This window comes from Pelophylax lessonae (assembly GCF_965119305.1).
Source record: "Pelophylax lessonae genome assembly, chromosome: 1".
Classification (NCBI taxonomy): Eukaryota; Metazoa; Chordata; class Amphibia; order Anura; family Ranidae; genus Pelophylax; species Pelophylax lessonae.
The window spans coordinates 412,382,467-412,394,834 of NC_138768.1; the positions used below are offsets into that span (position 1 = coordinate 412,382,467).

At 42.6% G+C, this 12,368-nt stretch overlaps 1 protein-coding gene across 1 annotated transcript in view; it reads right to left on the reverse strand.

The window, feature by feature from the left end:
• The window catches only part of SH3GL2 (SH3 domain containing GRB2 like 2, endophilin A1), a 219,846-nt gene extending 207,954 nt beyond the window's left edge, over window positions 1-11,892 (reverse strand). The window contains exon 1 of the mRNA XM_082272789.1: window positions 11,498-11,892. Within this exon, the coding sequence (XP_082128915.1) occupies window positions 11,498-11,542 (45 nt within the window). The 5' untranslated portion in view covers window positions 11,543-11,892. The remainder of the gene's footprint in view (window positions 1-11,497) is intronic.
• Window positions 11,893-12,368: the final 476 nt, after the last annotated feature.

The following is a 12,368-nucleotide window of genomic DNA, read 5'->3' on the forward strand; positions in this document are numbered from 1 at the left end:
CCCCCTTTACAGCTTGCTGACACTGGATCCCAGAACCTCTTCCGAAGTGGTCCTCTCTAACTTCAGGCAGACCCCCAGGGGCAATCCTCAGTACTCACGACCTGTGTAGCTTTCCTGGGACTGGACCCCTCTCTCCGCAGGTTCTCGGCACACTGGATCCCCCTAAGCTCAACTCAGAACTCTCTGGACACTCAGGTGACCCCCCCCCCCCCGAGATACCCTCTTCCTCAGACAGGAGGAGAGACAGCCACACTCTCCCTCCTGTGACTCTGCTCCCGCCAAAGACAACCTGTCACGCACTTCCCCCAAACTTATACCACTCCCAGAATCCCTTGCAGCCTAATCTGCCTTCTGGGGTAGTTACAAGCTGGGATGTGTCCCCTGATTGGGCTTCCCACACTGCCCTATGAGAAGCCTCTCACAGGAGCCAGTGGGGATACTTCTCCCCTCAGCAGGCACATCTGGAAGCCATGACACCCTACCTAACAAATCACAGCCCTGCTGTTAGGCAGACAAGGCCCACTATACATTTTATCTAGCACCTACCTGTAGGGTGCTACACACACACACACAACATCTTTATATACATAACCTCATCATTACTTGAACACATAAGAAAAAGATGTCAGACAGACATACTGAAATGACAACTTAATCACCGTCCGAACAAACTCAACTGACATCTAAAAACTCCCTTTAACTGGTATGTAGCTATTTTAGCCTATATTTCTACCTATCTGAGCCAATCTTGACACAAAACCAAGAAATAAGGTGTGGGGGGGGGGGGGGGGGGGAAGAGAGACTACATCTCTATATACCATACACAAGTTGTGGTGTGGTCCCTTTTTTGTTCCCTCCGCTACATAGAACTCCCGTCTGACGATCAATCGAATAACTTAGATATGTTTAAAAACATGCTGTCATATCGAATTTGTAATGTTGCAATGCTTTCAATAAAACCTATTTGAAGGGGAAAAAAATAAAATAAAAAATAAACATGTTTTTTTCTTCTTTCTTCTGTGAAAGGGGTCTAAATAGTTTGTCTCAACCCTCTACTAATTTTGCTGGTCAGCTTGGTCTGTTGAAGGAGCTAGAAAAACAAGACCAGGATCAACAGGTAAAAACGAAGTTACAGAAGAGACCCTGTAACAGAAAACTGATGCTAGTGGCAGACTGCATCATATACTGTATGTCATTTTTTATTCTGCCTGTAGGACCACTTTAACCACTTAATGACTGGAAGGTTTTACCCCCCTTAATGACCAAGCCATTTTTTGCGATATGGCACTGTGTTACTTTAACTGACAATTGCGCGATCGTGCGACGCTGTACCGGAATAAAATCTATGTCCTTTTTTCTACCACCAAAAAAAAAAAAAAAAAAACAACACACACACCACAATATTTTTTTACTTTCTGCTATAAAAACACATCCAATAAAATTAAAAAAAAAAAAAAAAAAAAAAAAAAAAATTAAATTAAGATCAAAATTTAGGTCAATATGTATTCTGCCACATTTTCGGTAAAATAAAAATCCCAATAAGTGTATATTGATCGGTGTTGCACAAAAGTTATCACGTCTATAAACTAGGAGATAGATATTAGGTAATTTTTATTTATTTATTTTTTTACTAGTAATGTTAGCTATCAGTGATTTTTAGCGGGACTGCAACATTGCAGCGGACAGATCGGACACCTAACTGACACTTTTGAGGGGCCAAGTGACACTAATGCAGTAATCAGTGCTAAAATATATGCACTGTTACTGTACTGATACTGGCAGGGAAGGGGTTAACACCAGGGGTGATCAGAGGGTTAAGTGTGCTCCTAGGAGATGCTGTCTAACTGTGTGGGAGATGGGCTCACTAGAAGAACACAGAGACCTGTGTTCCAAAATAGCAGGAACACAGGATCCCTGTGTTAATCTCTGACAGAACTGCAGTATGCCTTTACCTTGGCAGACTGCCGTTCTGTCTCAATGGGGAGTGATCACGGGTTGACAGCGGTCATCACATCCGCCAGACCCACTGGTTCCCACTTGGGCCAACCGGTGCATTCCAATCGGCGCGTGACCGCGCCTCCGGGGGCATGAGCCTGCCCCCGCTATCTGTTTACACGAAGCGACGTACAGGTACGTCGTTTCACGTAATAGAGCCGACCTGCCACTGTAAAACTACGGCAGCTGGCCGGCAAGTAATTCAAGCGGAACTTCAGGAATGATAATTTTTCCATTCACACTTTGAGTGACGTTCCCCGCACAACCAAACTCAATGCGATTCTACCGTGATTTTCACGCAGCAAACCGCGCCTTTACAAATTGCGTGAAGGTGGACACCTGAAAAAAAGGTGTAGGAGTTTCTTTTCAGCGACAAACGTGCATGAGGCAGCGTGCCCTATGCGACACACAAAATTGCATGCAAATCCCCCAATAAAATTGTAAGCAGGTACACTTGTTCTCGCTATACGAAGCCCTGATGAGGGAGACCCTTCTGCTCCTCGTGCTGCTTCGCTGAGTGTCATAGGAAGCCAATGTTAATACGGAATCAGTGCCCTATGTTACATGGAAGTAAAAATGTATTTAATTAGATTTTATATTTAAGTACCTGGATTTTTTTTTCAATATCTGTCTAAAATGTAGCTGGAATTGTATGCCAAGTATTGTTCACTATGCCATTAGGCAGCTAGGTTGAAGTGACGGTAAGGGGATAAAAGCAGATACAGTACAACCACAGCTATTTTTATTGCTTTTAATGGCTCGTTACAATAGCCCAGTCACAAAGTTTTCCAGGAAGCATACTGTAGTGTTGGTAGGCATGATCTTTTCATTACTTTACATAGCCATTGTGTTTTAGGGTCATTTCACCCTAAATTGCAAGTTTAGGCTTTGCTAAGTGTTGGTCCACAAAACTACGGCAAATTTGTGTGCACGTGTCTTGTATACAGCAGCCTATTCCTTTGAATAGGCTGCTGTACCCATGAAAGACATGGAAAAAGAAGTCCTCAACCCTTTTTTAAAATCTAGCGGCACCATGCGATTTGGTGCTGATGCATTGAGGTGCCATTAAGAATTAAGTGCATCGTGTCTTGGTGCGGGTCAGGAACACACACAAATATGTATGCGTTAACAACCCACACTAGTTTGAATCTAGGCTAAATGCCAGTGAACCTAAAAATATTTGTGGACTGTTTTTGGTTCTCAAGGATTCTTGAGGGGGATCTCACTACTAGAGTTTTACTCCTCAGGTGGAATCCCATTCCTTCCCACCACCATCAGGTTTTACTCCGGAAGTGGAATCCCATTCCTTCTAGCCATCATAGAGTTTTACTCCTCAAGTGGGATTTCATTCCTTCTCTCCATCCCAAAGTTTTACTCCTCAGGTGGAATCCCATTCCGTCTCGCCATCATAGAATTTTACTCCTCAGATGGAATCCCATTTCTTCTCACCATTATAGATTATTACTCCTCAGGTGGAATCCCATTTCTTCTCTCCATTATAGATTTTTACTCCTCAGGTGGAATCCCATTTCTTCTCTCCATTATAGATTTTTACTCCTCAGATGGAATCCCATTTCTTCTCACCATTATAGATTTTTACTCCTCAGGTGGAATCCCATTTCTTCTCTCCATTATAGATTTTTACTCCTCAGATGGAATCCCATTTCTGTGCACCATTATAGATTTTTACTCTTCAGGTGGAAACCAATTCCTTCTCACCACATCATAGATTTCAACTCCTAAAGTAGAATCTCATTTATGGGAATGGGAAGCAGGATGTCCCTTTTCTTAACTTAAGTTAAATAAACCTATAATATAATTATAAATATTTATAAATAAATAAATAACACCAGACAAGAAAAAGGTTTGGACAAAGGCCGCGGCTGGTTTTTTATTATTGACTTTTAACACGACTTTAATAAAAACATACTTTAGACTTTGTTTAAAAATTCACTTTAAAAACGTCCAGAACCAGCCCAGCCACCACGGCTCGGGCTGACAATAAATAACATTACAATATAATTTTATTACCAAATATCTTTTTTAATTTTTTTTAAAATCAACATTTTCCAACAACTCACTATTCAATCACCATAAAACAATTACATCCACCGAAGCACTCTAGCTAAGGCGATAGCCATAAGTCAAACAATTTATAACCGGCCGCGACAAACTAGTTATATAAAACTCCCTTTTTTTTTTTTTTTTTTGGGAAGGGGGGGTGGGGAGAGAAACGCTCCTGAAGCTCCTGAGGTGATGGAGTGACTCGGAGCCCCGCAGTCACCCTTAAATAGCCCCGAATCGAAACTGGCTGAGGCTGGTTAGCCCCCAGAAGCGGGAAGATTCAGGCGGGAATCTAGCTCCACGCGCTGATCTGCCTGGAGATACTGCTCCCAAGAGCGGGAAAAAATTAAAAAATGTAAATTCTGCCCAGATACCTACTGATTCTGGGCGGGAAGTTTGAAACTGACCTGGCCCAGGTCAAAAGTTCAGCCTAACGCTACCACACAGTATGATAAGACTTCTTATTATAAATATTAAACCTGCTCCCATCCCATAGAGAAAATGTAGGGCTATAAAAACCCCATTTTCTCACCACTATAGTTTTATTCCCCTAGGGGGGGGGGGGGGGGGGAGTACAATTCCTTGTCACCATCATAGAATTTGACTCCTCAAAAGGAAATCCCCAAGGGCTGAATGAGAGAAATCACTCAATAAGCCTCTACATGCTAAACATGGACAGATTACTCCGCAGTTCTGGCTGCTGTATCCTGACGGTTACACCCACAGTTGTCAGAATACCCTATCAGTGACTGCATCCGATTGGATGCAAGTGCTCTTCAGCTTACACTTTGCAACCTGGCTCCTTTGTGTCAAAAGTTGACTGAAAAATTGACTTTTTGTCAAGCCAAGTGGTGCTGCTGACAGGGCCACCCATGAGAAGAATTTCAATCTGTTTATGGCCAGCATTACCAAAAAAAATCCAACAGGGTGACGTGGGATCACTATATAATGGCTGTTAAAGATTGATGGTTCTGATACAGCTTAGATCTCATCCCTAAGAGTTCCAAGAAGCTCACAGATGACTCAACTAGTCACCATCTTAAAATTTTTATTTTTCAGATGACCAAGCGTTCCTTCACACAACACAGAATGATAGTTTGAAATATTTACTGCCATGTTTGATAGGGTATGGCAGCCATGGGCAGCCTAGTGGTGGAGTTCACATGCCTATGTTGACTGCGGCACTGGGCTTTGCCCTATCTTGGTTGATGTGAGATTTGTCTTTGGCTGAGGGCCCTAATCTAGCATTTGTGTAGGTTTGAGTAACTTCTTTTATTCAAAGCAGATGTTGTACTGGTAATACGGTCACAATCTGTACTGTTACTGTACCATGGAATGTATTTTGAACTCTGTACCATGTCAACAATTCAATAAAGGAACATTTTGGTTTGTAGAATATTCACTGCCATATAATCACAGTTCTTGATCATCCAAACAATAGCGGTCTTACAATGCTAATATGGAACACACATCAGCCTCAAGAAAATTGTGTAGTACAAAACTGATCATAGTGCCACACTTGTGTTACTATTTTGCAAATAGAAGTGATAGATCCACTTTAATAGATTACTCAGGGGCGATAATATATACCAGGGATATGCAAACTGTGGTCCTCCAGATGTTGCAAAACTACAAGTCCCATCATGGCTCTGCCTTTGGGTGTCATGTTTGTGGCTGTCAGGGTCTTGCTATGCCTCATGGGACTTCTAGTTCTGCAACATCTGGAGGGCCACAGTTTGCATCCCCTACATTCACTTAGAAACTAAAAAAAGCTGGTTTGCTGGAGTTTTGAATTCAGATCACATGACTTAAAGCCAGCATGTTAGCTTACATGACTCATGTGAATTTCAAAGGCCAACAACATCAATCCACCTTTAATTTAGCTGACACATGCCCTTGTAATACTCTTACTCCTTCAGGGTTTCCCCTCTTCATGAATAGCATTTCCTAAATAGGATAAAAAAAATGACCTAAACCGCAATTCTGGTGATCTTCACTTTGCAGTGTCCCAATACCACCAGGTCTCCTTTCTACTTAGTTAATCAGTAGGCACATGGGATACAGTTTCCATTAAAGCCAATATTCAATGCATCTGAGCACCACAAACCAAATACACTAATTTATTTTTAATATTCAATTCAATTTTCGGACGGCGCGGAAGTCCGTGCACGCGGGGAGGAGGTGGGGGCGCAAAAGGGACAGGACACCTCCTGCAGGGCACCCCAGGCGCCAGGTCGCTAATTCTAGTCGCAAATGCAACCTGGCGCCCGGGGTTTGTTGAGCCCTGTATGTAGCATTTACTTCCTAGCATCCACCTGCCCTTAGCTCATGCATACACATAAGAGGGTGTGCTTAGCTGAGATAACCCCTCCTCCTCTCCTCCCTCACTGAAGACTCCTGGGATGTAGGCCATCATTCCCATAGGCAAGAAACCAGGAAGTAACTGAAGAAATGTAAAGGTAAAAAAAAAAGAAAAAAAAAAAAAAAAAAAAGTTTAAAACAAGTAGAGAAGATATACTTTTCTATTTACTAATGCTAACAGCATGAGGATTAAAAATAATTAACTGGGAGTGAAGTTCCACTTTAATTTCAACAAAAGATCCATTAACTTTTGCAGACAGGGCTTCTGTTGAAATTCATTGAAACATTTCTGCACGAGCAATGGAGTACACACTTGGCCATTTGGACAATTTTGCATAAAAAGCCAGGCAACAATGACAGGCCATGTGGTGGAAACTATGGTCCCTTATCTAGAGTATATCCTACCTTGGAAATGGTCAGCACGGGAAGTGCTGACATGGCAATACAAAGCATGGTTTTATGTCTGCAAAACGCTGAAATTGGATGGCCACTTTTTGTAGCAATGAGGAATTTGATGGCTTTAAGGCCCCTGGCCTGCCTCACAATGCCCAGGTACTCTATTAACAGGGACCTAACAGTTTAGGATGACTTTAACAGGGATGATCTACAGCAGGGTTCCTCCAGAGATTGCTAGGGGTTTCTTGAGTAATGAGCCATTTCTGCCTCTCAGATAAGTTCCCACAGACACCATTGGTCTTTTTAGAGATCAAATGAACACAAAAGAAGCATTCTTCCCACTTACTATCACAATAATGTATCATGATTTGTAGATACAATTATTTTGAGCAGTGGTTCGCTGAGACCAGAAAATTATTTCAAGTGTTCCTCTGTGTTGAAAAGGTTTCGAAAGGCTGATGCAGGACACTACTGGTGCTTTTCCACTGCATGGAACCGAATGGTTTGGCTCGCTTTTGCGCTTTTCCACTGCATGGTACAGTGTTGGAACGGTTCGGTACGGTACGGCGGCGCTTTTCCACTACATGGAACTGAACGGTATGGCTTGCTTAAACTGTACCACCTCGGTTGTGGTTCCAATGGCGCTTTTCCACTGCAAGTACCGGCTCGGCTCCACTCGGCCCTGCTTGGTTTTCCACTGCATGCTACCACATGGTACGGTGTTGGAACGGTTCGGTACGGTTTGGTATGGTTTGCTTTTCCACTAAAGTAAAGTGGGTGGGATAACAATGATTCTCTGACCAATCAGTGGCTAGTAGTGACAAACAGTCAAGGCTGTATGCAAAAGGATTGTGGGATATGGTACCGGTACGGCCCTCTTTGAACCACAACTGAGGTGGTACTGTTTAAGCGAGCCGTACCGTTTGGTTCCATGTAGTGGAAAAGCGCCGCCGTACCGTTCCAACACCATACCATGTGGTACCATGCAGTGGAAAAGCACAAAATCGAGCCGAACTGTTCGGTTCCATGCAGTGGAAAAGCGCCACAAGAGGGCCGTATCGGTACCATATCCCACAATCCTTTGCATGCAGCCTTGACTGTTTGTCACTACTAGCCACTGATTGGTCAGAGAATCATTGTTATCCCACCCACTTTACTTTAGTGGAAAAGCAAACCGTACCGAACCATTCCAACACCGTACCATGCGGTTCCATGCAGTGGAAAACCAAACAGAGCCAAGCAGGGCCGAGTGGAGCCGAGCCGGTACTTGCAGTGGAAAAGTGCCATACGTGGACTGAGTTTTCCATGCTCTCCCTGTGCTTGTGTAGGTTTCCCTCTGGATACGCTGGTTTCTTCCGACAGTAAAAAGTCCGGCCATACACAGTTTGAATCTCGACCGGTTTAGCAGGAAGCGGACGCGATTTGAACTGTTAATGGGCAGGCTGAATATACCAAGTTGATTGATCAACTTGGGTACAACCAGCCTGCTGAATTCTCTTGTGATCATCGCTAGTGGGTGCTATAGCCGCTAGCAATAATCACAGTCTTCTTCCGGTGGGGAGCAGACAATTGCTTGGCAAGAGGCATTCCCGTCAGCACTGGCAGTGCTGATGGGGGAATGGTGTGAATTTCTTGCAACCTGTGGTTGCAGGAAAGAAACTTGCACCATGCCAAAGACATGCCGGTGGGTAAATTGCCTCCTCCTATCTAAATTGGCCCTAGTATGTGCATGTATGAATTCGATTGTAAGCTCCTTGAGGACAGGGATTGATGTGAGTGTGCAATATAGATGTAAAGTGCTTTTTTTTTTTTTATTTACAAAATAATAAAAAGTAGATGTATTGCTTATATCAACTTGTATTAACCAAGAAATCGTGGTTCTAGTAGAAGACAAATGAGAACTACGGGTGCTGATAACATGCTTCTGAATTGTACAAAACACTTTTATAGCGATGATGTCAGATATGCATATTAAACCAAAACCATCCCTGTAGGCTATAGTTACATTGTTTCTCTATTGAAAACACAGTTGACAAATATAGCTTTGTCTATTAACACCATATGTTGAAACGAGGCAGATTTTAGCAGGGATTTTGTCACTTCCCTTGGTTGCTAGGGGAAACTTGCATTTCTATTTTTGTCTTCCCAAGACTCGCCAACACACAGGCAGGCTTTCTACTGCTAAATATAATGAACATGACAAACACTATGGAGGAGGCAAAGGTTCAACACACAAGTCCTCCATCAGAAGCTGCTGCACAAGAAAATCTAGCATTTGCAATGGTGGAAAATGTACATTTCAATTCTCATTCGGCAGAAAAAAAAAAAGAAAAAAGCAAAACGCAACATCACGTCCTTCGCTGCAGAACAGCACCAAGCCACCCAATCCAGTAACCTGTTTAATAATGTAGCTGTTATCAGATAGCTCCGCATGAAGTCTTGGCAAGCAGGAAGGAGCTGAGGAGGTCACCTCTGTAGGAGCATCCCGAAGGCAAGCGCTCAGTGACTGCAGACACGCTGCGGCCTCTAATTCAAATTCAAAATCCCTCTAGAGCAGCAAACAGAGACCACAGCCTTGCAGAATACAGTAATCCTCCCAATGCAAGCCTGCCATCTCTTAATCTCCGATATTACGTGCAGCATGGAAGAAGAGCCAGATACATAATTGTGCACTCACATTCTTTACATGATCTCATGCACACATTTACATTTTTTTTTCTCTTACATAATGAAAACCATATGCATTCGCATTCCCAGTCAGGGACCACTGGAGGAAAAGAAACATGTTGTTGCTTTTTAAAACAGCCATGCTGATTCCTGCTCCTGTGCAGAAAAGGAAATGGCAGCAAAAACCGGATTGGCTGCTACGGGCAACACAAACACTGTCCTTTCCTGCAGGTCTGAGGCATCAGCATGCATAGAGGACTTATTATATAATGTCATGTCATGACCAAGGATCAACAAGACACAGCTGATACAGTTATGTGACAACACACCAAGTCGCTACAATGTTTAGATCTATGGATTTAGATATATATTATATATATATATATATATATATATATATATATATATATATATATATATATATATATATATATATATATATATATATAAAGACAACAGGAATAAATGCACATATACATGAGGGGAGTGTATCCTATACAAATTGTGGATGGATGGATGGATGGATGGATGGTGTGTGTCCTATACAAATTCTGGATGGATGGATGGATGGATGGTGTGTGTCCTATACAAATTCTGGATGGATGGATAGATGGTGTGTGTCCTATACAAATTCTGGATGGATGGTGTGTGTCCTATACAAATTCTGGATGGATGGATGGATGGATGGATGGATGGATGGATGGATGGTGTGTGTCCTATACAAATTCTGGATGGATGGATGGTGTGTGTCCTATACAAATTCTGGATGGATGGATGGATGGATGGATGGATGGATGGACGGATGGATGGATGGTGTGGATGTCTGTGTGTGTCCTATACAAATTCTGGATGGATGCATGGATGGTGTGGGTGTCTGTGTGTGTCCTATACACATTCTGGATGGATGGATGGATGGTGTGGGTGTCTGTCCTATACAAATTCTGGATGGATGGATGGATGGATGGATGGTGTGGGTGTCTGTGTGTGTCCTATACAAATTCTGGATGGATGGTGTGTGTCTCCTATACAAATTCTGGATGGATGGATGGATGGATGGATGGATGGATGGATGGATGGTAGGGGTGTGTGTGTGTGTGTGTCCTATACATATTCTGGATGGATGGTGTGTGTCCTATACAAATTCTGGATGGATGGATGGTAGGGGGGTGTGTGTGTGTGTGTGTCCTATACAAATTCTTGATGGATTGTGTGTGTGTCCTATACAAATTCTGGCTGGTGTGATTGAGATATATATATATATATATATATATATCCCATACAGATTCTGGATTGGTGATGATGAAAGGGGGGGGGGGGGTAGGAGTGGTGTATATATTGCACACACACACACACACACACACACATTTGTATATATGTGTGATCCATACAAATTCTGGATGGGGGTGTGTGTATATACACATTTGTATATACGTGTGACTATATATATATATATATATATATATATATATATATATATATATATATATATATATACACACACACCTCACACCTATTTCCAACATTATGCGAGTTGGGGACCTTGAACATGTAAAATGCTGTCGCTATATCAATACCTGTAATAAATCAATAAATAATCTAGGAGCATTCCTTTGTCTCATTATTATCTACATATACAAAAAATGTATACAACTCTGATCTGTTTAAAAATCAGGGGAAATCCAAATGTGAGTATCAGGTATCAACCTGTCAAGCAAGAAAATGGAATTTTATCTATGTGCTCCCTACACAGAGGAAGAGCAGTGAGTGGTGGGGTGTACAAGTTGCATGTCTCATATATATATATATATGTATATCTGGATCCAGCACTGCAGCTGATTATTGCCTATATATACGGGTCTATAAATAGCATGGAGATTTCCTCCACATTTAACCTTGTGTGTCCCGGATCGCTGCCTCTAGGACAGCAGTGCAGATGATCCCTGCGTGTCACTAATTAGTGCCGATCGGCTCCACCCTCCTCTGTGTATTGTCGGTCGGGTCGGATGTCCCTTACCTGAGTGGCTTTGTGGAACTGCTTCTTGAAGCCCGCTACAGACATGCTGGCTGGTGTGCAGAGAGATGCCGGTGTTGGACGCGGTGCACGATCGGGGTGCAGATGGCTGCCTGTCAGGCTGGGGGAGGGGGGGCAGTGCAGGGGAATTCGCTGATCGGCCGGCTGTCGGATGGCTTTAATCTTCTGATGGTGTTATCAGATGCATGCCTTAATGCAGGGACACCCTGACGTCAGGAGAAGAGAAGCCCAGCCTATTAAGGGGCAAGCCCTCCTCCATCCTGAGTGATCAGTGGAGGAATCATGGAGGCCAGCACAGTCCTAGCTGCATGGAGGAGGAGGAGGGGAGTGACGTGGGAGGACTGGAGGACAATGTGCCTCTTTCATGTAGACACTACTAAACAACCTGGGGATACACAGGCAGCCTGCTTCCTGGCCACTGCCAATGGTGGCCCCACATATGCTGGGGGAGGGGGCACATAGTCTGCATGGGGAAGGCATTTTAGGAGCTTGTGTGTGTGTGTATATATATATATATATATATATATATATATATATATATATTGTATATTAAATGCAACCAGGAAAGAATTCACAGCGCTTCACTTTTTCCACATTTTGGTATGTTACAGCCCTATTCCAAATTCATTATTTTCCTCAATATTCTACAAACCATACCTCATAATGTCACAAAAAAGTGCAGCGCTCTCCATCAATAAAGTGCATTCAAATTATAGCGCATAAATAAATATCGGAAAACAGTGTAAAAATCATCCATATGTAATAAATGTTTGTGAGTCCATCTTTTTTTTTAAAAAAATATATATATATACTGTATATACAGTCCATCAAAAAAAGCTTATGATTGGTGCAA